Source organism: Bidens hawaiensis, unplaced genomic scaffold (genome assembly GCF_021521415.1).
Source record: "Bidens hawaiensis isolate Kalapana, Puna unplaced genomic scaffold, B.hawaiensis_p1.1 tig00052123_1, whole genome shotgun sequence".
Lineage (NCBI taxonomy): Eukaryota > Viridiplantae > Streptophyta > Magnoliopsida > Asterales > Asteraceae > Bidens > Bidens hawaiensis.
The window spans coordinates 40510-65518 of NW_027499343.1; the positions used below are offsets into that span (position 1 = coordinate 40510).

The window sequence follows — 25009 nt, forward strand, 5'->3', positions numbered from 1 at the left end:
ATCTCATAAATCTAGCTAATTCAATTAGATAAAATATGGTTACTTTGATATTATGAACAATATAAATTTCATATTCTAATATTAACATCTTTGTGTTAATAAAGTTTAGAGTAAACTGTCATTTCGTCAATGTGATTTACTTAGTTTTGTCATTTTCGTCCAAAAATCTTTTTCTACGTATGGCCGTCCTCAAGTCCTCAAGGTTTCTAAAAGTTGTCATTTTCATCCATTCGCTAACACTATTTCGATCTATGTATTATGTAAAATTATTATGAAATGACCAAATCGCGCCAGTACAAACAAATATAAAGAAAACAAAAAACAATATGTTAAAAATAAAAAAAACAAAATGTGTGTGTTTATTTGGGTTTGGATCAAATACAAATGAAATTAACGTGAGAATCAAGTAGAGTAATTATATATATACAAGTAGAGTAATTATGTAATTACATAATTACTCTACATGTATATATAATTACTCTACTTGATTCTCAAGTTTAGCACGTTAATTTCATTTGTACGTTAACCTTCCCCATGTATATCTATAGTTAGAGGTGCACAAACCGGGTTTTTTAAAAAAACCGGTTCGGTTATTAACCGGACCGGTTTTTTTTGGCCCGGAAAAAAACCGGTTCGGTTAATAACCGGACCGGTTAATAACCGGTTTTTGTCTCTCAAAACCCTAACCGGTCTAACCGGTTAGGACCGGTTTAGAAACCGGTTAGAACCGGTTAATAAACCGGTTTTTTTATTAACCGGTTTTTTTTTTTTTTTTTTTTTTAATAACCATTATTTTTTCACAGTATAAACAAACCGGTAACTACAAGGCAAACCGGTAGCTACAAGGCAAAACAAACCAAAGATTAAAAACATATAACTTTCATTTATAGTTTTTACATTAAAAATACAAACATTAAATCGTTATCGCATATTCGTAACTCAAAAATACAAACATTAAAGAATGCTTAGACACGATTACATGAACAACTTGCTGTTTCTTACTCATTATTTGCCTCCGTGTTTGCTGTTTCTTTAACTAATTTTCTTCGCTACCCGATCCCGAGCTATTTCTTAGGTAATCGTCGTACGCGGCTTCTTCATCGGTCATTGGTTGAGTCTGTCCTTCATTGACCTCGTCTTCATACAAGCCCGCTTCATACTCAATTTCCCCCTCGAGTGAGCGTTGATGTTGTGCCCTATCTAAAGAGTCCAAGTAATCCTTGTAGCAAATCGACATCTCTATAGCTGGTGGAGTGAGTCGAGTCCTCCTAATCGATATAACCCTGCCAGAAACAGAAAAAGCAGACTCCGAAGCTACCGTGGAAGCTTGGACCGTTAGTAAATCTTTGGCCATGGCGGCGAGGATCGGAAACTCATCCTCCTTACTTCTCCACCAAGCCAGCAAATCAAGACTTCTAAATTCATCCGGAGTCATGTGTTTCACAAAGTTGGTACCACCATACCTTCCAAGTTCACTGCTTGGGGTGTTTACCTTTTGACGTTTACCGGCGTCTTCCCAAATCATGTAGTACATCCCCATTTCAAGGTCGGTTTGGGATTGGGATTGGGCAACAGCTCTTAACGAGTCATGAATTTGGGAAGACGACCCGTATTTTGTAAGGTAGACATCATACATGTTTGACAAGGTGGTGTTGAAAGCATTCTTTAAAGTTTGGCTATAATAGGGGTTTTGATCGTCGTTTAACTCTAGCTCATCACAAATTTTTTCTATTAAAGCTTCAACACCACCAACATTGATGCAAGGGTTTAACGCAGCAGCACATGTCAAAACAGCGGGTAGTTCTTGAAAATATTTTCTAAATTTTTCTTTCATTTTTACACCCATATCAAAATAAGGTGCACCCCTACAATGAAGTTCACTCAACTTTGTGCACATGACAGCAATTTTTGGTAAAGCAATGAGGCTTGTTGGATAGTAAACCCCGGATAAACTAGTTGTGCAAGATTTAAAAATTTGAAGGACCTCCGTAACGATCTCAATCAATAACCAGTTTCTAGGATCGTACAGTGCACATTTACCCCTACTTGACAAAATTTGATGAAACGCAATTAATGATTCTTTTTGTTGGATGGCTTTCTCAAACATATTACAAGTCGAGTTCCATCTTGTTGGACAATCCCAATTTGGCCCCAACCATTGACAATTAGCTTCTACACAAAATTTTTTGTATCTTGAAAATGTTTTATTGTTGCTAAAAACAACTCGTAACATTCTTTTAAAATTGTTTCTTTGCGTTTCGATCACGTTTAACCCATCTTGCACGGCCAAGTTGATAATATGTGCAATGCATCGGCTATGAAAAAACGCTCCATCACAAATAGGTTTATACTTTAATTTTAAATGGCCAACCGCGGCCGTATTGTTGGACGCGTTATCAAACGAAATTGAAAAGATTTTATGTTCAATCTTGTATTGTCGAATGACTTTATCCAAGATTTTAAAAATATTTCTACCCGCGTGCGGGTAATCAAACAATTGAAACGCAACGGTTCGTTTCATCATATCCAAGATTTAAAAATTCGAAATGTTGCCAAACATCATGGTTTCGTTTCGTGGGGATGACCCGAACGACCGTTTCTCCCGTGTTCGAGGCACCCATGTTGACGGATGAAGCAGCACTTTGGGAGGCCATGATAATCGACTACGAAATAAGAGTGGTATACTCGAGTATGAAATAAACGACTACGAAATAAGAGCGTATGGAGTGGTAATGTGGTATGATTGAGCGTGAGATAACAAAATAATCGCGTATGAAATAAACGTTTAGACCGTTTGGAGTTGTATAGTCGAGTGTGATCTAACCAATACCCAACCTAAACTATATATAGATGTTTGTGGGGGCAAAATGGTAAAAAAAAAAAGGTCAAAAAAAAAACGGGCATATAGCCGTTTTTCAACGTTCAAAAACCGGTTTTTAACCGGTTAACCGGTTATGGAGAAACCGGTTAACCGGTTTTTCCACAACGGTCAAAAACCGGTTTTTTTAAAAACCGGTTAACCGGTTTTTCCATAACCGGTTATTAAAAAAAACCGGTTTTTTCTTTAACCGGTTCATTAACCGGTTTTGGATCTAAAACTTGTAACCGAAATACGAACCGGCGGTTTGTAAACCGGTCAAACCGGTTTTTAAAAACCCGGTTTTCGTAAAAACCGGTTTCCGGTTTAAACCGGCAAACCGGTTCCCCAACCGGTTTTTTTGAACATCTCTAATTATAACTACACTAAGGCTACCATAAATCGAATAATGGGCTGAACTGCTTTTTGAGGGGCTTGCATTATAGGATGTTACGCAGAAAATAAAAAGAATGTGAGAACCCTACGTGAGAAGGGAAGCACGGCTGATTGGGGGCTACCCCCTGTTGGTGAGTTTTGGAATTTGGAAGCTCGCAAGAACCTCTAATAAGTCAACGGCAATTTCAAGAAAGAAATAAGAAGCAAGCAGCTAGGTCAATTAATTTAACCAGGCTAGTAGCTCAATCATATTTATTTCTTTTACGATGAACTGCAATATATATTTTATCTTTGTTTCATTCGTAATTATGATTGGCTAAATTATTAGACTGCCTGGGTTTGTATGATTACTTTTTAGACTCGTTTTATTTTTGATTTTCGATTATTTATTGATTGGTTCATGCTTTGGTAAAGTTTTTATTTTATTTGGTTATGATGCTTATGCGTATTTGGTATTAATTTATTATCAGTTTTTGTTCCATATGCGTCTTTCATGTATGGATGCATATTAGGTTACTTATTGTGTGTTTGTAACTAGTTTATGGTATATTGTTAACGTATTCCATAGGAGCGGTAATTAAGAGTTTAGAAATACCTTATATTCTTCCACTTGAGAGACCGGGAGGTAATTAAGTGTCGTATGTTTTGGTCTTTTGCGGGTTTGGGTAGTGATTGCACGGGAGTGAGTTACCCTAGACTTCTTTAGATTCTTACATATCCGAGTTATAACCGAATTCAATAAGAATGCCCTTTTACGCCTTAGGGTGTTTTGTGATTAGAGAGACCGGGAGGTAATTAGTCTTTGGGTACCTTAGCATAGTTAGGTAAGGTGAGACAGGGAGGTGATCCGAACCATTAAATCGTTGAACTTTACATGATTTTTAGGGTTCTTAGGTATTGTTGGTGAGACTGGGAGGTGATCTAGCTTACTTTAGTTATTCCTTAAATTTCATATTTTTAGAATACGGTACCAATCATAAATCCAATTCCGAGAGTTTACGAGTTGACTAGTAGGATTCCTTACCTAGGTAGTTGTTCACCCTATTTGAGTTCTAAACTGATTTGTCCGTGTCTAGTTTTCGTGTCTGTTTTAGTTTAAGTATTATTTAGTTTATATTTCATAATAAAAAAAACACAAAAATCTATTAAATCAATTTTCTTAAGTTATTAGTCAGGGTCTAGTTTAGTCGTCGCTAGTGTCCTGTGGGTTCGATATCCGGATTTCATTAGGCTTTACTACAGTTGATAGGTACACTTGCTAGTCTAGTGGTCTAGCATTAGGATAGTCTAGATTTATAAATTTAAAACTAGATTGTCTAGGTTAGGTTATATTTTAATAGACCGTTTTGCATATCAATTTGTCATTTGCAGTTTGTTTGGATTGCTAAATTTCAATGATTTGAATATTCACAGACCAATTCCATTGAAGTTTTTGTCATCTCTTGATGAAGAATTTTTGAAAGCAACATCTTTCTATAATATTTGTGAGATTTGCACAATAATCTTGGTAACTTGCTGGTTATATTTTTTAAAGTTTCCTACTAATCTCTTATACCCTATTGTATAAAGATTAATTAGTTTATTACTTTGCCAGCCGAAAAGTATTATCTTTCTCGGAGCATATTTGTGTTGGTTGAATATGTTGTCTATAGAGCAAGGTTAAAATAAGAAGTAAAATTATCCTAAGAAGTGTAAGAAGTGGTTTTTACCCTTAAAAAAATAAAACACACCGAACTAACAAAATAAAACACACCGAACAAAAAACACACTAACAATATCCACCATCAGATGATCAAAACCAACGCCCGATATTACTTCTCACACTTCTTACAAATAACTCACTTCTTATTCTAACCTTACCCGTTGTCTATATTTATATGGTTTGTTGATATGTTTTTCCACCCGTGTGTAACATGGGTTGTATCCTAGTTATATTATTAAAGAAAGAATATATCTGATTCATAAATCAAACGTGATAAAAAAGAGTTTGGCCACGTCAGTGAACACATACCCACTCTGTCAAGTCTAAAATCTCAACCGTTTTCCCTCCATCCCATCGTCCCTGTCCTACTGGATCTCCGATTCAATTCCAATTCACTCACTCCCTCACTCATACATACACATGAATCATCATTCAATAGTCACATTCAGAATTAAAACGATACACTGATAACATCATGTAAAAGCAATCAATCAATTACAATTAATCTACGTAGTATATAGCCTTGAATTCGAAAATTAGATCCATGTGCATGACATCATATATTGAAGAACTTTAGTTTTTTTTATTGAAATTGAAATAGTAAGTAATAGTGAGATCGATAAATGTACCGAATCATTTGTTATCAACCGGAGGTTCATTCGTCGGAGGAGGAGAAATGGCCGCTGGTGCACGACCGGCCTTCAAGTCCTTCATGGCCTTCCTCTTCCGCGCTTCGTTTAACTTGTTCTCTGTGCCGGAGTGTCGCGGCTGTACCGTAGTACACTCACCTTTGTTCAGGTGACGATCCACGTCAGATTGCTGGCCAAATTTCTTTTTGCATTCCTTGCATAACCAGCCTCTGTTTCTGAACATTTTGACCTCCGTCTCGATCTCTCAAATGGAATTAATTGGAATGGAATGGTGGGTACGAGTGAATGATGTGATTCATAGGCGTTATGATGTGTAGTCAAAGCGTGTGAATTTTTAGTCCCTCTGTCTAGCGGCCATCAGTATGGGACATGAAATTACTTTCATGCCCTTTCATAAATTCGTATTTCATCCCTATAGTTTTAAAACATTTGGTTTACATCCCTCTATTTTCATCACCTCCATCTCCACCAAGGCTAATGTGTAGATCGAAAACTCGTATAGCTATTTGGTTTTTAAACCAAGGCTATTACACGAGTAAATGATTTCAATTCACATGTTTAATAGATTAGCTTAAGAGACTGTGATAATGTTTACCTTAATCACATCTTGGCGAGGCATATATGGAGGACAACCCTCTTTTGCAGCCATATGTGTTTTAATGAACTCATATAATCCCAAACTTTTGCTCTGAATCTACTAGTCTACTGACACTAGTAAATGAGATATAGTTTATTGATTTGTGTTACTGATGTGTATTTCGAAAACTCGTATACCAATTTGGTTTTCTTTTGATCGAGGCGTAGGGTAATCTAAGGTGACATGCTCAATGCTTCTACTTGCTAAGGCGCGTGAAGAGGTAGGTCCCAGCAGAGCCCAGTTGGACCCGCAAGACTCACCTTAAACAGGGACGTCTGCGCAGAGACCAACTGGATCCGCAGGACCAACCATGTTCAGAGACGTGACGTCCTTACGCGCAGTACGCAAGCTGGTCCCGCAGGAAATGCCTCCCAATGGTGAAGGACTCCGCCTGTCCCCGCAGCCTCGGATACAAGCCATTAGGGAAGGCCACCCGCGCAGCATGGCTACACGCACAAGGCACTTAGCTCTCGATCATTCAGTGTCACCTGAAGGAATGAGCCAAGCCGGGAGCAATCCCGCACAGAGGCGGGAGGGGGAATACTCCCGCCCAAATAAGCCAGTCCGTATACTGAAGGATCTTTTACTGTACCTGACGAGGTATGGGCGAAAGATCTGATCAGAGATACGACAGCTCACTGATACAGTATGGCGAGCAGCATGCTCCTGTACTGTATCACTATTAGCCGCTGCCTACTCACCAACTACTGTCATACCACGTGCGTAGCCGGCAGTTGGTAGAAAGGGAATAGTACACAGCAGGCCTGGTCACTATCAGCCGCTGCCTACCCACCAACTACCAGCAGGGCACGTGCGTAGGCTACTGTTGATGAACAGGAACACTGTAGCAGCCGGCCATACCTCCTTGGAAACCTACCTTTGGCTATAAATACCCCAAATGGTATGACCATCTCATCTTATCATCTTACTACATTATCATCATATTATACCTGATATCTGCTCTAGCAATCTCTTAATATACTTTTATATTTAAAGAGCAATCTAGTCTGATTCTCACGCCGGAGGGTGGTCACAAGGAGGAACCCCCCCTTCTCAGTGACGAGCTCACGGTGTCTGTTTTGCAGGTTATCAGAAGAACCATCTTCCAAGGGTCTAACCCCTCGTGGGAAACATCTCTCCAACCCCCAGGTTACCAGTAATCTGTCCGGGGTCTGGTTAGTGTTTCTTCATTGGCGCCATCCGTGCATAAAGCTAGAACTACAATTTTCTCCAGTTTTTTCAAACTTCTACAAAGATGGTTAGAGATATCCCGGTAACCACAACCCCAGCTACTAGGGGGAATACCGGCAACACAGTTTTTACAAACACTAGCCCGGTTACCCAAGCCGGGACAAGTGAAGTAAATTTTACGAACACTACCCCACTTACCAAAGCTGGGGCAAGTGCAGTAAATGATCGCCTACTGGGATCCACCGATACCCAGTTTGAGAAACGAAGACTCCCCCGCCAGACTCTCGATGAAGTTAAGGCATGGGCGGAGGCACGACAAAAGGAATTCCAGGCTGAGTTGGACGAACGCTTGCGTTCCGTGCAACAGGCCGACGAATTCGAGTACTGGGAGGATGACTCGGAGGAATCCGACTCCGACGCGAACCCTCGCCATAGGGCAAAAGGGAAGCATAAGGAAATGGAATCCCAACCGAAAAGGCATTTTGGACAAGCCTTCAAACCAAAAAGCACAGGTGGAAGACCACGAGACTTCTCCAAAACGTTCAGACCAAACGTTGCAAATGCAGGAATGTCCAAGTTTGCAAGGGACATTGCGGAAGCAATCGCCCCAAAGAGTGCCAAACAAATGCCTAACATAGGCACATATGACGGTTTATCTGATCCAGACGATCATTTGAACAGGTTCATAGCGGGGGCAACCGTCAGCAATTGGACGGAACCCACGTGGTGCTACATGTTCCAAATGACGCTTGTTGGGGCTGCTAGAGCTTGGTTTGATCGTCTACCGGTCAACCACATCTACGACTGGGCAGACTTCCAACAGAAGTTTAGCCAACACTTCAGCCAGCAACGGAAGTATACCGAGGAGCAATGGACAATCCTCAAATGCATACGAGAGGAAGATGAATCTCTGCCAAACTTCATCACTCGCTTCAACTCAAAGAAGCTAAGTTTGGGCAATATCAGCGAAGATCTTGTTCGCGCTGCCTTCATCCAGGGCGCACATGACCCAGAGCTCATCCGCACCCTAACGGGTAAAGATGGCATGCCATCCACATGGGATGGCATCATGACAGCAGCAAAACGCTATGCGGAAACGGAGAAGCAGCTGGGTAAAGATCTCCCACAGAGCACAAACCTCTACACCCAGAGGACGAGAGAGGACAACGTCCTCACAGCCCGACTAAATAAAAAACGAAAGCTAGGCATTTGGCAGTCAAGGGTAAACTTTGACACCTCATCCGGCTTGCAACATCGGTTGGGCGGAAGGGATAATGTACAGCCGCACCGAAACTCCAGATGGACGCCACTCACCAAAAGCGTCACTGAGATATTCGCCACTGAAGAGCTCCCGTGGCCAAAACCTCCGATAATCCGACATCGTCACGATGCTGATCGGAGCAAATATTGTGACTTTCACAAGACAAAGGGCCACAACACTGAAGAATGCATAGATGTAAAAGACATGGTCGAAGCATTTGTCAGAGATGGGACGCTCGCGCACCTCGTGGCGCAATAAAGGCTGAGCAGGCGGATGCGTGTAGAACCCCAGCTGGGGAAAACGAATAAAAATTCCAGCTTCATTGAGACTACATGCTGCGTAAAGAACGAGATCCCGAACCAGGTGCGTATCGGCTCGATGGCGCTCCCATCCCAACATGGAATGGAGCTCATTTACACAGTTTGCATGTAAATCAATTCCAATTTGTAAAGAAAAGGCCAAGAGCCACTTCTAATGGAAATGATTCTCTTTAAGAACATCGAAGCTGATGATTTTACATTTATACTTTTCTGAACACTAATATGCCGGTTTTCACCGCATAATTACGTGAGGTCATTGCATGGGGAGGCGGTCCTACCCGCACGAACCCAAAACGTGACAAACCTTCACGCAGGTCAGTTGAAGGGGAAAAGTTGAATTCTCCCATTAAATGAAAGTGCCGGTCTATCCGCATGAATCATGAAAGGAAACTGAATAACCACCTATCAACAACCGTGCGTCGAACGGTTAAACTATGCAACACTGGTGACGGCATTCACATTACGTGAAGTCGTTGCGTGGGAAGGCGGTCCTACCCGCACGAACCCAATAACGTGGCAAACCTTCACGCATGTCAGTTGAAGGAAAAGTTCAATTCTCCCATTAAATGAAAGTGCCGGTCTATCCGCATGAATCATGAAAGGAAACTGAACACTAACCTATCGACAACCGCGCGTCGAATGGTCCAAAACAAAATTCTTAAAAGGATGAGGAAAACCTACACGCAGGTCAGATAAGGGTAAAGTTTTGCCATCCTACTAAGTGCAAGTGACGGTTCTACCCGCACAATCACGAAAGAGGAAGCAAAACTTCACACCTATTATCAACCACGTTCAAAGGTTAACTTATCCTCAAAAGGTGAGGAAAACCTACACGCAGGTCAGATAAGTGTAAAGTTTTGCCATCCTACTAAGTGCAAGTGACGGTCTTATCCGCACAATCACGAAAGAGGAAGCGAAAACTTTAATCCATTATCAACCACGTTCAAAGGTTAACTTATCCTCAAAAGGTGAGGAAAACCTACACGCAAGTCAGATAAGGGTAAAGTTTTGCCATCCTACTAAGTGCAAGTGACGGTCTTATCCGCACAATCACGAAAGAGGAAGCAAAAACTTTAATCCATTATCAACCACGTTCAGAGGTTAACTTATCTTAATGCCTTAGAAATTTCGAAAAGGAAAACCTACACGCAGGTCAGATGAAGGTTGAAGTTTAGCCATCCTACCAAGTGCAAGTGACGGTTCTACCCGCACAATCACGAAGGAGGAAGCGAAACTTTAACCCACTATCAACCACGTTCAAAGGTTCTTATTCTAAACACTTGGAAAATTGCTAATTTAAACTAAGTATGCAAGTCATAAGTTTATAAAGCAAGAAACCCAAAGAAGGAAATAACAATCTTATACGCAAAAAGATTAATATTTCAAGAATATATTACAAGAATGGCCGGGTAACTACCCGCCTAAAAGAATAAAACTATACAAGTCTATCTTAGCAATGGGAAGGGATCTTCAGGATCAAGCTTCAGGGCCGCTTCCACTTGGACCCGCTCCGTCAGAAGAACGGGGTGGTTCGAGGAACGCTTTGAGGCCAGCTAACCCATCATCAGCAGCAGCTACTTCGTCCACCTTCTCCACCACTGGATGCGGGAAGGCGGCGTATTGGTTCAATGCTTGGTCATAAATGGCTTCGGTATCCACATCGAACAAAGGGAAGTTGGAAGGCGAGACGCCTTTCTCAACAAACCCTAGACCAAGCAGGAAGCCGGCCTTTTCCCCATCCTCATGAGAAGCGTTGAGGGCTGCGGTCATAGCATCATCGTAAGAGGTCTCTGAAAAGACCCGACGCACAACCTACAAAGAAAACAAGTATTAGAACCTTTTCTTACAAAAGAAAAGCGTGAAGATAAAACTAAACATACCTGAGGCAACGCTTCTCGAAGAAGCCATTGGAGGGCAGCTTGAGCTTCGTTATGGGCGCGTTCGGCTTCGCTCTTGTTAAGGTTGGCAAGTAAAACTTCCTTTGCGGCAGCCTCTTCGACGCCCTTGAGTTTCCGCTCGGTGTGGTCAAGCACCCCCCTCTGGTCCAGGATTTCCCGGAGTTTCTTGGCATCTTCCATTGCCAAGGCATCATGAGCGCGTTGGAGAGCCTCTAATTTGGCCTTGAGTTCCTCATTCTCCACACGCAAAGGCTCAGCAACGGCTTCAGCCTTGGCAGCCCTCTCGGTTGCGTTTTGCGCAGTCTCCCTGGCCAGCCGAAGCTGTTCATTCACAGCTTGGGCAGCCTTGGAGCGGGCCTCGAGTCGCGCCTGAACTTCAACCTCGAGGGCCTTGAAGGCCTTCTCCTTGTCGGCGGCAGCTGCCGCCAGCTGTTGGTTCTCCTCCCGAAGAGCACGCGCCTCAGATACGTCCTTGGCGCGAGCTGCTTTCAACTTGTCGTTTTCACGACAAAGCAGCTCGACGCGTGGCTGCGTCCGGGCCTGGAGAACCCGAAGCTCATTGGTTAGCCTACCCTCCTGGTAGCTAGCCATGGCTTCCCCCAACGCACCATGAGGAGCAGCGTGGCGAGCCCAGTCCACGCACTCCACAGGGGTACGAAGGGTTGTTCCTCGGCGTATGTTCCATCGCGGAACATACACTTCATTGGAATCCGACACTGCAAAAGAAACAAAGGCAGTAAGGAAAAGATGATAAAAAACAAGGGAAAAAGAAAGGAACCCTACGCACCTGTAGGGTCAATGACAGGCCGATAGCCGCCAAACCCATCACCTGAACCTAAAGGAAATCCATCCAACAGGCCAGGCAGACGGGAAGGTGGCAAAGATCGGCGGGACGCCCTGCGCGTACCTGATGGTCCGGCCGTCGGTGCCGGTGGCGCGGGCATGGTGGCAGCCGCCGTGGTCGCCGTTGTGGTCGCCGCCGTGGTCGCCGCCTCGTAGTCAGCAGCAGCAGTAACCGCCGGCTCTGTGAAGGATGCTGTAAAAATCGCACTCACGGCCGGCGGGGACGTCATCTCAGCTGGAACAGTCTGCTCAGGAGCAACTGAACCAGCGGAAGCAGGTGCGGTCACCTGGGTCGACGCCTCAGGTAGGCTGACCAAGCCTACCGTCATTGGCGGAAGGGTACTCCTCTGCGCTTCACCCCGGAATGCGTCAACATCCACGCCTGCACAAAGAGGAGTGTTGGATAAATTTATGAAGTGAAATCTACAGACATTATAATTGTACTTACGGGTTTTCTTGACCCTGAACGTACGGACGGGCGGGGAGGAACCCGATGGAGCCGGCCTCTTGGTACCGGTCACCGTCGTCTTCGTTGGTTCTCCGGAGGTAACGGTCGTAGCCTCCGGAGCAGTGGTCTTCTCACCACCGGGCTTCCCCGCCACTTCTTCACTATCTGACTCCGAGTCAGATAGAACCACTGGATCAGCTGTGGAGGCCTTCTCCTTCCCCTTCACGCCGGCAGCAGCCTTCTTCTTCCGCACCAACGGAGGAGCATCTGAGGATTCCTCAGAAGAAGACGGGTCAGGAATTCCAGCAGCGGGTACAGCATTGAGGGATTGAGGAAAGAATATCGCCTTACCTGGCCGCCGGTGGCTCAGGATCTCGTGGCCCAGCGGATAGACCTCCACAAACCGATCCGCCGTTTGCTCCAGGATGGGCAACTCGCCCTCGTCCAGAGCACGAGTACCCATCCGCGCAGGACCGTCGGTTTCCCGCGGGTACAGAAGCGACTCCAAATCATTTTCCTCTGAAAGAATAAACAGTTAGAAGACAAACGCGTATCAAAAAGAAAGACAAGACATACCATAGGGAATAGAGTTCAAACCGTATTCGAGAAGGATGGGAACCTGAGACGCATCCTTCCACACCCGGCTCATCCCTAACATGACCATCCCGGACTCCGCAAACCGGTAAACCGGAGATTGGATCCGGGATATCTTCGAAAACCATTCCGCCTCCTGGTAGTTGGGGGCGTGAAGGCTCGGTATCGCTTGGCCATTTTTAAACTTCATGGCAAGGGGGATGGCGCGGGCAGAAATGTAGAAGAATTCCTGCTTCCACGCGCGAAGACTGCGCTCGGTGTCGCAAATCTTCAGACCCTTAATACGGGTCGTCAAGGTGTACCACCCCTGGATGCACCTCCAGGTATAGAAGGTCATCAGGCGGTCCACATGGGGCTCGATGCCCAAAATCCGGCACACCCACTCAAAATGGCGAATCTTGGCGATCGCCATGGGGTGCAGCTCGGTCAAATGAACACCGTGCCTCTCAAGGACACGGTAAACAAATTTTGTCAATGGGAATCTAAGATTCCCATAGACAAAAAATGCGGCATAAACCCCGATCTTGCCTCTGGGGGCATCGTACACGGTCTGGTGGGATTCAGGAAACTCAGGCTCGAGATGATCGAGCATGAACTTCCTGACAACATACCGGTACTGGTCGCCGGGCAGAGCACACTGGCACTCGCCAGCAGTACCCCTGTCGTCAGCTATAGCTTCAGCATCACGAGAAGACATCTTGCAGAGAAAGAAGAGAACGATTTCGAGAGAATGCTCGATTGAATAAAGGAGTATTCGCCGGAAATCGCCTTAAAGATGAAGAGAAGAGTGAAAAGTGTGAATTGCAAATAACCCTCTCCCCCTTTATATAGTAATCGCAATTAATGCGGTGAATTTAATGCGGAGGAGAGAGAAATCGAATGTGCAATGAAACTATGACACGTGGCAAAAAGCAAGCTGGCAACAGCTGTTGAAAGGACGTGCGCCAGTAATTTCGCGGCCACGCGCCCGAAAAATCGCGCCCACGCGCCTGAAAAAGCGACTGGAATGACCATGTTCTGTCACGTCACCATAACTTCCTACACGTCCTGACAGTCAGAAGAAACCGTCGCACGACGTTTCAGAGGTTTGGACTGTTCTTATCTTTTCACCAACTCTTCGAATTTCAAAATTCAAAATTCGAAAATATTAAAAAGTAAGCGGGAAAATACCCCTTTACACCTTGGCAAACAAGTAACCGTAAGACGGATGCGGGTACAGTGTAAAGGCAAAACCCTTCACATACCTAGCACCCGCAGGGAATTGAAGCCAAATAAACCTTGGCAAACAAGTAACCGTAAGACGGATGCGGGTACAGTGTAAAGGCAAAACCCTTCACATACCTAGCACCCGCAGGGAATTGAAGCCAAATACACCTTGGCAAACAAGTAACCGTAAGACGGATGCGGGTACAGTGTAAAGGCAAAACCCTTCACATACCTAGCACCCGCAGGGAATTGAAGCCAAATAAACCTTGGCAAACAAGTAACCGTAAGACGGATGCGGGTACAGTGTAAAGGCAAAACCCTTCACATACCGAGCACCCGCAGAGAATTGAAGCCAAGTACCTCGGCAACCAAGTAACTATAAGACGGCTGCGGGTACAGTGTTCAGGCAAAACTCTTCACATACCTAGCACCCGCAGGGAATTGACGCCAGGAATACCTTGGAAGTAAAGTAACCGTAAGACGAGCGCAGGTACAGTGTTAAGGCAAAACCCTTCACATACCTAGCGCTCCGCTGGGAATTGAAACCAAGAAGGATCTTCTGGGCAATGCTTGCGGAAACGGAAATAACATCCCCGCATAGCGGGAACGTCGAGAACTACGTTGTTTGAAGCTCCAGGATGGAATTGGTGGTCTTAACATAATTGATCACTATGTTCAAAACTACCAAAACCTCATGGAAATTACATACAACTGGGACTCAATGCTCCTGACTTGCGAGGAGGTTACAGACCTACCCGCATCATACCCAAAGACCAAGCAGGAAACTCGGGCATTTCTGCAAGTGACAAGGACTTCCGCGGAAAGAATCCCCATGGAAAACCTTACAAAATCCTTTTCAAAACCCTTTGCTCAAGTCCAAAAGTTCACCTCACTTTATTAAACACTCATAAGAAGAACATTGGACTGGGGGGACTTGAAGAGGTAGGTCCCAGCAGAGCCCAGTTGGACCCGCAAGACTCACCTTAAACAGGGACGTCTGCGCAGAGACCAACTGGATCCGCAGGACCAACCATGTTCAGAGACGTGACGTCCTTACGCGCAGTACGCAAGCTGGTCCCGCAGGAAATGCCTCCCAATGGTGAAGGACTCCGCCTGTCCCCGCAGCCTCGGATACAAGCCATTAGGGAAGGCCACCCGCGCAGCATGGCTACACGCACAAGGCACTTAGCTCTCGATCATTCAGTGTCACCTGAAGGAATGAGCCAAGCCGGGAGCAATCCCGCACAGAGGCGGGAGGGGGAATACTCCCGCCCAAATAAGCCAGTCCGTATACTGAAGGATCTTTTACTGTACCTGACGAGGTATGGGCGAAAGATCTGATCAGAGATACGACAGCTCACTGATACAGTATGGCGAGCAGCATGCTCCTGTACTGTATCACTATTAGCCGCTGCCTACTCACCAACTACTGTCATACCACGTGCGTAGCCGGCAGTTGGTAGAAAGGGAATAGTACACAGCAGGCCTGGTCACTATCAGCCGCTGCCTACCCACCAACTACCAGCAGGGCACGTGCGTAGGCTACTGTTGATGAACAGGAACACTGTAGCAGCCGGCCATACCTCCTTGGAAACCTACCTTTGGCTATAAATACCCCAAATGGTATGACCATCTCATCTTATCATCTTACTACATTATCATCATATTATACCTGATATCTGCTCTAGCAATCTCTTAATATACTTTTATATTTAAAGAGCAATCTAGTCTGATTCTCACGCCGGAGGGTGGTCACAAGAAGGAACCCCCCCCCTTCTCAGTGACGAGCTCATGGTGTCTGTTTTGCAGGTTATCAGAAGAACCATCTTCCAAGGGTCTAACCCCTCGTGGGAAACATCTCTCCAACCCCCAGGTTACCAGTAATCTGTCCGGGGTCTGGTTAGTGTTTCTTCAGCGCGTGTACTTCATATAGCAAGCGCTTTCAGTAGCTTTGGTAACTTTGTTTCATGCCCAAGGCTTGCAATCTATTGTCAAGAGATTAAGATAGTTTGCAACTGAAAAATGAACCAACTTGATGTTGGTTAAAGATGGAGATGATGGAGATGGAGATACACCTAGGTAATGGTAAAGAGAAAAATAGGTAATGATAAAGAGAAAAAAGAGTGAAGGTTGTTGGTTTTTTAGGGTCTATGAGAAGGAGATGTGGTTGTGATGGATAGAAATTTCTAATAGATGGAAATAAAGTGACACCATTACACCAATATGATTAGGATTTGCAAAATTAGAATTTATAGAGCCTTTTATTTTTTTTACCTTTTTCCTTTAACCAAAGTACGTTTTCTTCCTTATTGGTTTTTCTTTTTAAAACTTGACTTCCTTTCTGTTGTAAATTTGTGCATCTTTGTTCTTTTCTCAATTTTGTGTTTCTATAGGTTGTATATATATACGGGTAGCTTAAAGTATAAAAGAGATAGTTTGATAAGAAGAGTAAAAATAGATCTAGACCCATGGATCTAGGATTTAGTTATTACGATTAGTAGTTTTTCAAATTACCAAGTAATTTCCTAAAATCTAGCTCCATAAATCACTCTTTCTAAGTAGCTTTAAGTTAGTTATATCATTTATTTTCTAGTACAAGTAATATAAATATTTTATTATTTTCTCCTTAATGGAAACAACACAATATCTTTACAAAACACGTTACTACAAAATGTGTATAATGCATATTATACTATACGTCTATACTAGGGGTGTAGAGATTGGCAACTTACCGAGAGATACCGATAATGAAATTTAAGGAAAGTATAAACCAAATAGCGTACCGATTTTGTTGGTAAGGTAACAGTACCATTGAAAATTAATACTAAAAAGGGGACATGAAAAAATAACAATACATATAGATACCAATTGTGTGTTTGGTCAGGTTTGATAGGCAAATACAGTGCCAATATTCGATAAAAATCTCATCCCTATTATTGTCCCTTAGATCAATCATATGACGCTTGCTCAATTAAACCATTAAACATGGTTAGATGCTTTAAAAATATAAGATGTTATGATTCTATTTCGATACAAAGATCCTATATGGGTCTGATAAATTTGTATAATCTATTCGTTTGTTTATTTATTATGGGTAACAAAATTTACTTTATCAATAGACAAAAAAAAAAGTTGATTTAAGCATCAAGTATCACTGTTGGGTGTAAAATGTGTGATAGTTATTGGTTGTATCAAATGAAAGGATAAGCGTGACTATTATACATGCAAAACAACATTGGTCCAGTCCAGACCAGTGTGGTCCCGATCCAAACCAGTCACTATCACATACAGATATTGTGTAGTCTCATCTTGAGTTCTTGATCAATCACCATCATGGTTTGTTATTTATATGGTCCCTAGTTTGTTGGAGTATGTGTCTTTTTGCATCCCTTCTTTCCTAATAGTGCGTTGATCATAAGCATATGATGGGTCATGGTAGTTCAAATGCTAACTTTTTTTGTGTAACAACATTTATTAGGGTTTTAAAGGGTTAGAGAATATTTTAAAATGTCCGTTTAACTACAATCATCATCATCACTAACTGCTACTTTGATAGAATTTCAGGATCTACCAACTGACAACCAATCAAACTTTTTTTTTGATAGTTTCAATATTTCCTTCACCGGTCACCGTAACTAACTAGTTAAAATTGGTTAACCCATAACACCTGGATGTGCTAGAATTAAAACTCCATTGCCTATGTGTTAATGACGTGAATCTTAAACTAACATATGCTAGTTAGCCCACAATAAATAACATAAAACACTCAAATCTCATTCATCATCTTCATAAACATATTTTAATTAAAAATATGTTTTTCTTTTCATGTTGTTAATAAAATATCTCACATCCCATTTCATATTCCTCTTTACATGCTAAAAGTTTGGTCAAAAAAATTTCTCGTTAGATGAGGAATAGCCAATGGGTGAGACCGCCTTGCTTCTAATGACCCTTTATATAATATATATATCTATCTAAAAATAAAAATAAAATAAATTTATCATGTTATACTTGGGCAACTATTTGTGTTGAAATATATTAGTATATGTAACATGAAAGTTTAAATTTGTTGTAACAAAATATTTAAAGTATGTTATATCACAAAGTTTAAATATATTACACCGCAGAACCACAATTTTACAAGTTAGAATTTGAGTTCGTGTTATATATCTTTTTATTGTAATAAGGAAATAATAAAAGATATAATAGGGGTTTAGTTGGGTAGGTATTCCCTTTTGGACCCAGTGGAGTAGAGGAAACCATCAACTTCATTATACTCTCTTCACCAATTGTCTAACCAACTCTTCATTCATTTCAAACTATTTATACATTCTTCAACCAGACCAATATTCACACCATCTGCTATTGCCCTCCTTTCTCTAGATCCTCTTTTACTCGCGCGTTTTCGCTCTCGTTCTCTCCTTAAAATGGATGGTGATTCAGCTACAATCAACATCACCGAGACACCCAAGGAAAGGAAGGGAAAGGCGCCGTTATTGGCAACACCACCAGCCTCAAGCACCAAGAAGCCAGTGGTTCAAAGGGCTCCAAAAGGAGGGTACAAAAGAGGTCTAGCCATATTTGATGTGGTCCTTAGGATAGCCGGTATTGCTGCGGCTTTAGGAGCCGCGATAGCCATGGGCTCCACGGAACAAACTCTTCCGTTCTTCACTCAGTTCTTTCAATTCAAGGCCGAGTTTGATGATTTACCCGCTTTTACGTATGTCATAACTAAAAACATATGTTAAAGTTATAATATATCACATTAATTTAAAAAGTTGATTTCGTATGCATGGCAGGTTCTTTGTGATCGCTAACGCCATAACCGCCGCCTACCTAGCCCTAACGATCCCTGTATCTATCGTATGCATCATCCGCCCACATTTGGTAGCACCAAGGGTCGTTCTCATCTTTCTTGATACCGTAAGATAACTTATATATTCCGGTCTTGTTTCTTTGTGTCACGTAAGTAACAAATGGACGGTGACACAAACTTTTTATCAAGACAACAACCTTTTGAATATATGTACGGTCAATCGGGATGACTTTTTGTATCTTACACCTAAAAATAAGTATGAAACGCTAGATACCTAGCTCTGCCCATGCAAATGGATATCTATTTTCTTTTTGTATTTTTGTGTTTTTTATTTTTCGTTTCCTTGGTAACAATTTCAAACCAAAAGGCCAGAAGTTTAACAAGATGGGTGTTCATCGGTTTAGATTTCGGGCTCCTCGGTTTGGTTATCTTGTTACTACAATGAACAAAACGTTTAATGAGTTGTCCATATTGGAAGATTAATAGCTCACAATAAAGTTTTTACCGAATTGTTTTCCATAACCGAAAACTGATTACCTAATTTTGTTTCGGTATAAAGCATAACCGAAAACCGAACACTTAATTGTGTTCGGTTTAAACATTTTAAAATTTTGGTTCACGTAATTTCAGTGTAGTCGGTATAGAACTAAATATAATATACCCTACCCTAAAGTGTGTGACCCTTAATATTTAGATAATCATAAAAAAAAGTTATTTATTTTTTGAAACGGTGTGTCACACATCCATCTATTTTCTACTTCAAAAAAGGTTTTGAACTTTGGTCTTCTCCAAGATAATCATAAGAAATTATTTTGCCGTATATAATATCTATGGTTTCGATCGCAGGTGATGATTGCTCTAACCACCGCGGCAGCTGGTGGAGCGGCATCAATAGTCTACTTGGCGCATAATGGAAACTCGGACGCAAACTGGCCGGCCATTTGTCAGCAATTCAACGACTTTTGTCAAGAAATCAGCGGAGCAGTTGTTGCATCTTTCTTAACGGTGGTTGTCCTCATGTTCTTGGTCGTCTTATCTGCATTTGCTCTTTAGAAACATGAATTTGCTACATGGTTGTTGATTTTCATATACTCAATTTGTATTTCAACATTGATCGATCGATCTGAGGTGTGAATGAAATGGTTGTAAAGTTGATTTTCAGTGTCACTAATCTAGTTTTTAATTTTGTTTTGAATTATGTGTTTTTAATTATCGGTAAATCTTATAAACTACTATGAATTCTAATAGTTTGTTAAGCTACTAGGTTAAAACCCGTGTGATACACGGGTTAGTAAAACATATATAATTAAAAAAAATTAAAACAAAAACACATGTAGTACTCAGGGTAATAGTAAAACAAAAACGATAAAAAATGATAATATAAACAATTACAAACATTTTTGCTAATATCATAAAGTTATCAATAGCATACACATAATAGACATTAGTGTTTTGTAGTAGTTAACAAACGTTACAATTTTAAAATTTTTTATTGGTAAGCTTTCATATAGACTAAATCTTAAAGTTGTCTAATACTTTAAGTGTTCCCTATCGAAACTAAATATGGAAAATCAAAACATGTAAAAAAGGACCCAAAGGTCCACACTCTGAAATATGTTTTCAACAAATAATTTGTAAAAAGTTAAATTAATAAATAAATACTCATTTTATTTTAAAAACATTATTTAGAAACAAAATAATAATAATAATAATAATAATAATAATAATAAATACTCACTTTAATAAATACCTCATTGATTCCAACAAATGATAGCCCGAGCCTTGGAACAGAATGTCGAAAAAGCTGGTAGACCGTATAAGCCTCTAAAGATCAACGCTTGAATAAATAACATAATATTTGACATCAAATACTGAAAATTAGTATACATATAATTATTCTTTAATAATGTAAAATGCATGCAACGGATTAAAAGAAATGCCACGGGCGATTACAATACACATCATTGTATGCTTAATTAAATCTTCAATTATTTGCCCAAAATCGAAACCCTGTTGTTTTTTGACAATCTGCACAAATTTTTATTTAATATTGACACCCTGTTTTTAAATCACGTTACCAATCAGAAACCTTGTTTATAAATCATGTTACCAATTAGAGTTATAACAATCAAAAGTTTATTTGAATAATTTATGACGCAGAGTTAGATTAACAGGATAATTTTTGATGAATTGAAACCATTGCATCATTGTATCGACTTAGTCAAACTTAGGTCATTTTGTATAAAGTTATATAGAAATCGGAATAGAACTCTTTAATTTCAAACCAAAGTTATAAAATTTGAGAAGTCCCATTTCATAAATTGGATTTAATCAAAGAACCAAAAGGATATAATTAATTTATCAAAACCCATGTTTTTACCAATGAATCTCCTATGAATGTTTAAATTTTGTGTTGCATTCGATACATCGATACCCATGTTGATGAATATCGATTGAAACACATGTAAAAAAAGAAATCAAACCTTATAATTCTAATGTAGAAAACGAATGCAAAAGCATACAAAGATCGTTAATTGAATATGTACAGTTTAATTGCATTTATACTTTGAATTAGGGTATAATCATTATAGAATTACGGTTAAGGATTACATATGAATATGTATATTCCAATAGAATCTGTAAATTGAATATGCAAACTGGAATCGTTTAAATAGAGTATGTATAGTCCAATCGAAATACATCATAATACGATTAACGATCACTATCATAGAATTATCATTGAGGGTTACATATCAATTATGATTGTCATCAAATAATTAGGATTAAGGATTACCTTTAAAGTTGAAGACATCGATTACAAGTGAATTCTGATTGAGAAGAGGATCGACCAATGAGAATTGTTAGGTTTAAGTTTGAAGGATGAAAATGGAATTATTGTTGACATAATTTGGTTGTTTACAAAACCCGCTATATGTGAATTCAATTTTAATTTTAATGAAAAGGAAAAAATAAAAAAATGTCATGTGACAATTTCAAAAGATTTGATGAAAAGTATTTTAATTAAAAGAAAATAATAAAAAAAAATGTCAAAATGTCATGTGGCAATTTAAAGAAATTTGATGAAAAATATTTTAAAGAAAAGAAAATAATAATAATGAAATGCCAAAATATTATGTAGCAATTTAAATATATTTGATGAAAAGTATTTTAATGAAAAGAAAAAAATAATAATAATTGTCAAAATGCATATGATAATTTAAGAAGATTTAATGAAATGTATTTAATTAAAAAAGAAAAAAATTATAAAAATGGCATGTGGCAATTTAAATAGATTTGATAAAAAGTAGGAGATTGTTGTTTAAAATCCACTCTTTTATTGTATAGATAGATTTTAAAATCTGAAATAACATGTTAACTAATTGCAACAGAAATAAATCAAAATATTAAACTCTCTTTTAACTTATGAAGTAGTTTTCATTTTGAATATTCATCAATTTATAATAAATTAGAGAATTCTTATCCAACCCCTATTTTATGTGAGGAATGTTTTTATAATTTAGAGATTGATTTAAATGTTGTGAGTGAATAGTATTTATATTTTAAAAAACGCCGTGATTTATCTGTATATTTAAAAAACTACCATTTACCCCCTATGACTTTTTAATATATTTTGAAAGTTGTTATGAGTGAAGGAAAGAGAAATGGTAATGATAAATGTATAAAAAATATTATTTATTTGAAAATAAGAAAGGAAATGTAATGTGTTTTAGTGTAATTCTGGATTTAATGATAATGAATATAACGTGAATGCTCTTACGATTTATTATATAAAAGTAATTATATACAAACCGAAGTCACTTTATCTTTCATCTTAACTAGGCTTGACGTAAATTCAGTCGATATCGGTTAAGTTCGTCACGACACCTATACTAAATCAAAAAAATATACGTGAACGCCCAGAATAGTGTAAGCACACCTACAACTTATGATAAAAGCGGTCCATATATGATCGGTATCTGATAGAAAAATAAATTAGTAAACGTATAGCTTTTGATACAAAAAATAATATAAGTAAAATGACGTTTATTCGGTTGGCAAATTACAGACGAAAATTCGGTCGGTATCTATAGGTTCGCCACAACACTCCACTAAACCCAAAAAATAATGTCGAAAAAACATATTTAAAAAAAGAACAAAATACATGGGCGTTGCGGCGAGTTGACATACATTAGGTCGATAAAGATTAGGTTTGTTATCATACCAGAAGTGAACATAAAAAATAACGGGTGTTGCACCGATGGAGCATTGCGTTTTTAGTTGGCGTCGCTTAAATTCGTCACGATACCAAAACTAAATCTAAAACTCAATTTCCTCAAATTAAAAACCTTTAAAAAAGAATCTAAATAAATAAAAAGGTCTTTCAAAAAAATATAAAGTCACAACCCACCAAAATATAAAACAATAAATAGTTAATTAAAAAAACATTCATGTATACAACCATTAGGATTTGAAGCTTGCAAACCTTGGCAACCTTACGTTATAGAAAGTTAGCGAAACATACATTAGCCAACACACTATCACTAACTAACTTGTTTCAGTATTTAAACTAAAATCATAAATATTAAAATAGTTAGTTTCTAAAAAGGAGTTGTGACACCAACATTTGATATTTATCTATATATATATATATATATATATATATAACTAGTTTGAGTCCCGTGTATTACACGGTAATTGATGAAAATTTTAAACTTTAAGCATTAAGTGAAATATAGTCAACGAAATGATCATATATTGTTAATATAATTACAATTTATATTAAAATCACATAAATTACATAACTAAGATTACACAAATATGTAATAAGTAATAACTTTCTTGTACACTACATTTGCGATTGTATTGGTCCTTATACATTGCTTATCAATAAATCAAAATTTTTAGTCCATGTTTGCTTGTAACTTTTGGTAAGGTAACATATATGCTTGCTTGTAATTCCTGATATTGCCACGTATAGTTGTCCGTAGAGACAAGTAAGGTTTTTTCGAGTACATGCCAACTATCTATGATGATATATCCATGAAACTAACAAAAAAAATATATTTATACGCATAAGTATCATACATTTCAATCAATTAATATGATGTCTTTTAGATCATTCACTCATGTTTACAAAAAAAAAATACCACGATTATCCCAAAAACAAAATTACCTAAACTTTGATGATATATTCATCCTTAGAATCTTTAGAATTGGAAACTAATTGATCATGATATATTTGTTGTTATTGATATTCTTTGTATGACAAAATTTTTAAATAATTTTATGTTTTACAATTAACAATTGTATAATCAAGCAACATATAAAACCGAAAATTAAAATATAACAAAATGATTTGTCTCATTTCATATGAATGTAATTTTTAGGAAAATGACATAGACATACTAACCTTAAAGCCATTATTCAAAAAATAGTGATTATTCTAAGTTAGTAGAATATTAGAAGATTTAAAATTATGAATGCTTTTAATTAAGTAATTTGTCATATAAGGCATATTAAATTAAATATATATAAATGTATAAAAAAAGTATAAATCAAGTCATAAAATATATATATGCTTCTAAAGCATTTTGGTATGGGTTATGAAAGAAAAATATTAAAAACTAAATATTGATCTTCTTATTGCTAAAACCAGTTATACCATAAAAATTCATATAAATAAATGACATATAGTTCATATAATAAATTGATATATATATATATATATGGATTATAATTATAATATTACCCGTCAGTCCGTCACAGCAAGTCCCAAGTATAAATTCATCCAACACCATATAAAGTAGATACTTTATAAACAACGATTTCTTTTAGTTAAACAGAATATCATAATCACAACTCCAAGAACAGTTGCAAAAGGGACCAACTTCCTGCAAATACCTACAGGTTGAAAAATCAAAGTAATAAAACTATCTAAGTGTGTGTTTTGGATAGCTTCTTGGTTTTTGAAATAAGCAATTTGGAATATACAGCTGCAATTTGCTTATTTCACTCAGAATCTTGGATACACAATCCCAAAACCCAAACACCCTTAAAACACCTTATTAATAATTATCATATGTATTTTTCATGATTACAAATGGTTAGGTGTGACATATGTATTTCATATGACTATAAAAGAGTGTTTCTTGTGGCTTTTTTTTTCCTGGAAATTAGATCCTGTAATAAT

General features: G+C 39.0%; 1 protein-coding gene across 1 annotated transcript; it reads left to right on the plus strand.

The window, feature by feature from the left end:
• The first annotated feature begins 18102 nt into the window (after nt 1-18102).
• Nucleotides 18103-20026, plus strand: LOC143599378 (casparian strip membrane protein 1-like). The gene is made up of 3 exons (XM_077077348.1): nt 18103-18723; nt 18803-18926; nt 19666-20026. Exons 1-3 carry the CDS (start codon nt 18431-18433, stop codon nt 19870-19872), a joined length of 624 nt encoding a protein of 207 aa, XP_076933463.1. The 5' UTR covers nt 18103-18430; the 3' UTR covers nt 19873-20026.
• Nucleotides 20027-25009: the final 4983 nt, after the last annotated feature.

Excerpts from the sequence above, each read along its gene's own strand:
- LOC143599378 (XM_077077348.1), top strand. The coding sequence starts at position 18,431 with ATGGATGGTGATTCAGCTACAATCAACATCACCGAGACACCCAAGGAA. Across the intron at positions 18,724-18,802 it reads GATGATTTACCCGCTTTTAC|GTTCTTTGTGATCGCTAACG; the intron begins GTATGTCATAAC and ends TATGCATGGCAG. Across the intron at positions 18,927-19,665 it reads TTCTCATCTTTCTTGATACC|GTGATGATTGCTCTAACCAC; the intron begins GTAAGATAACTT and ends TTTCGATCGCAG.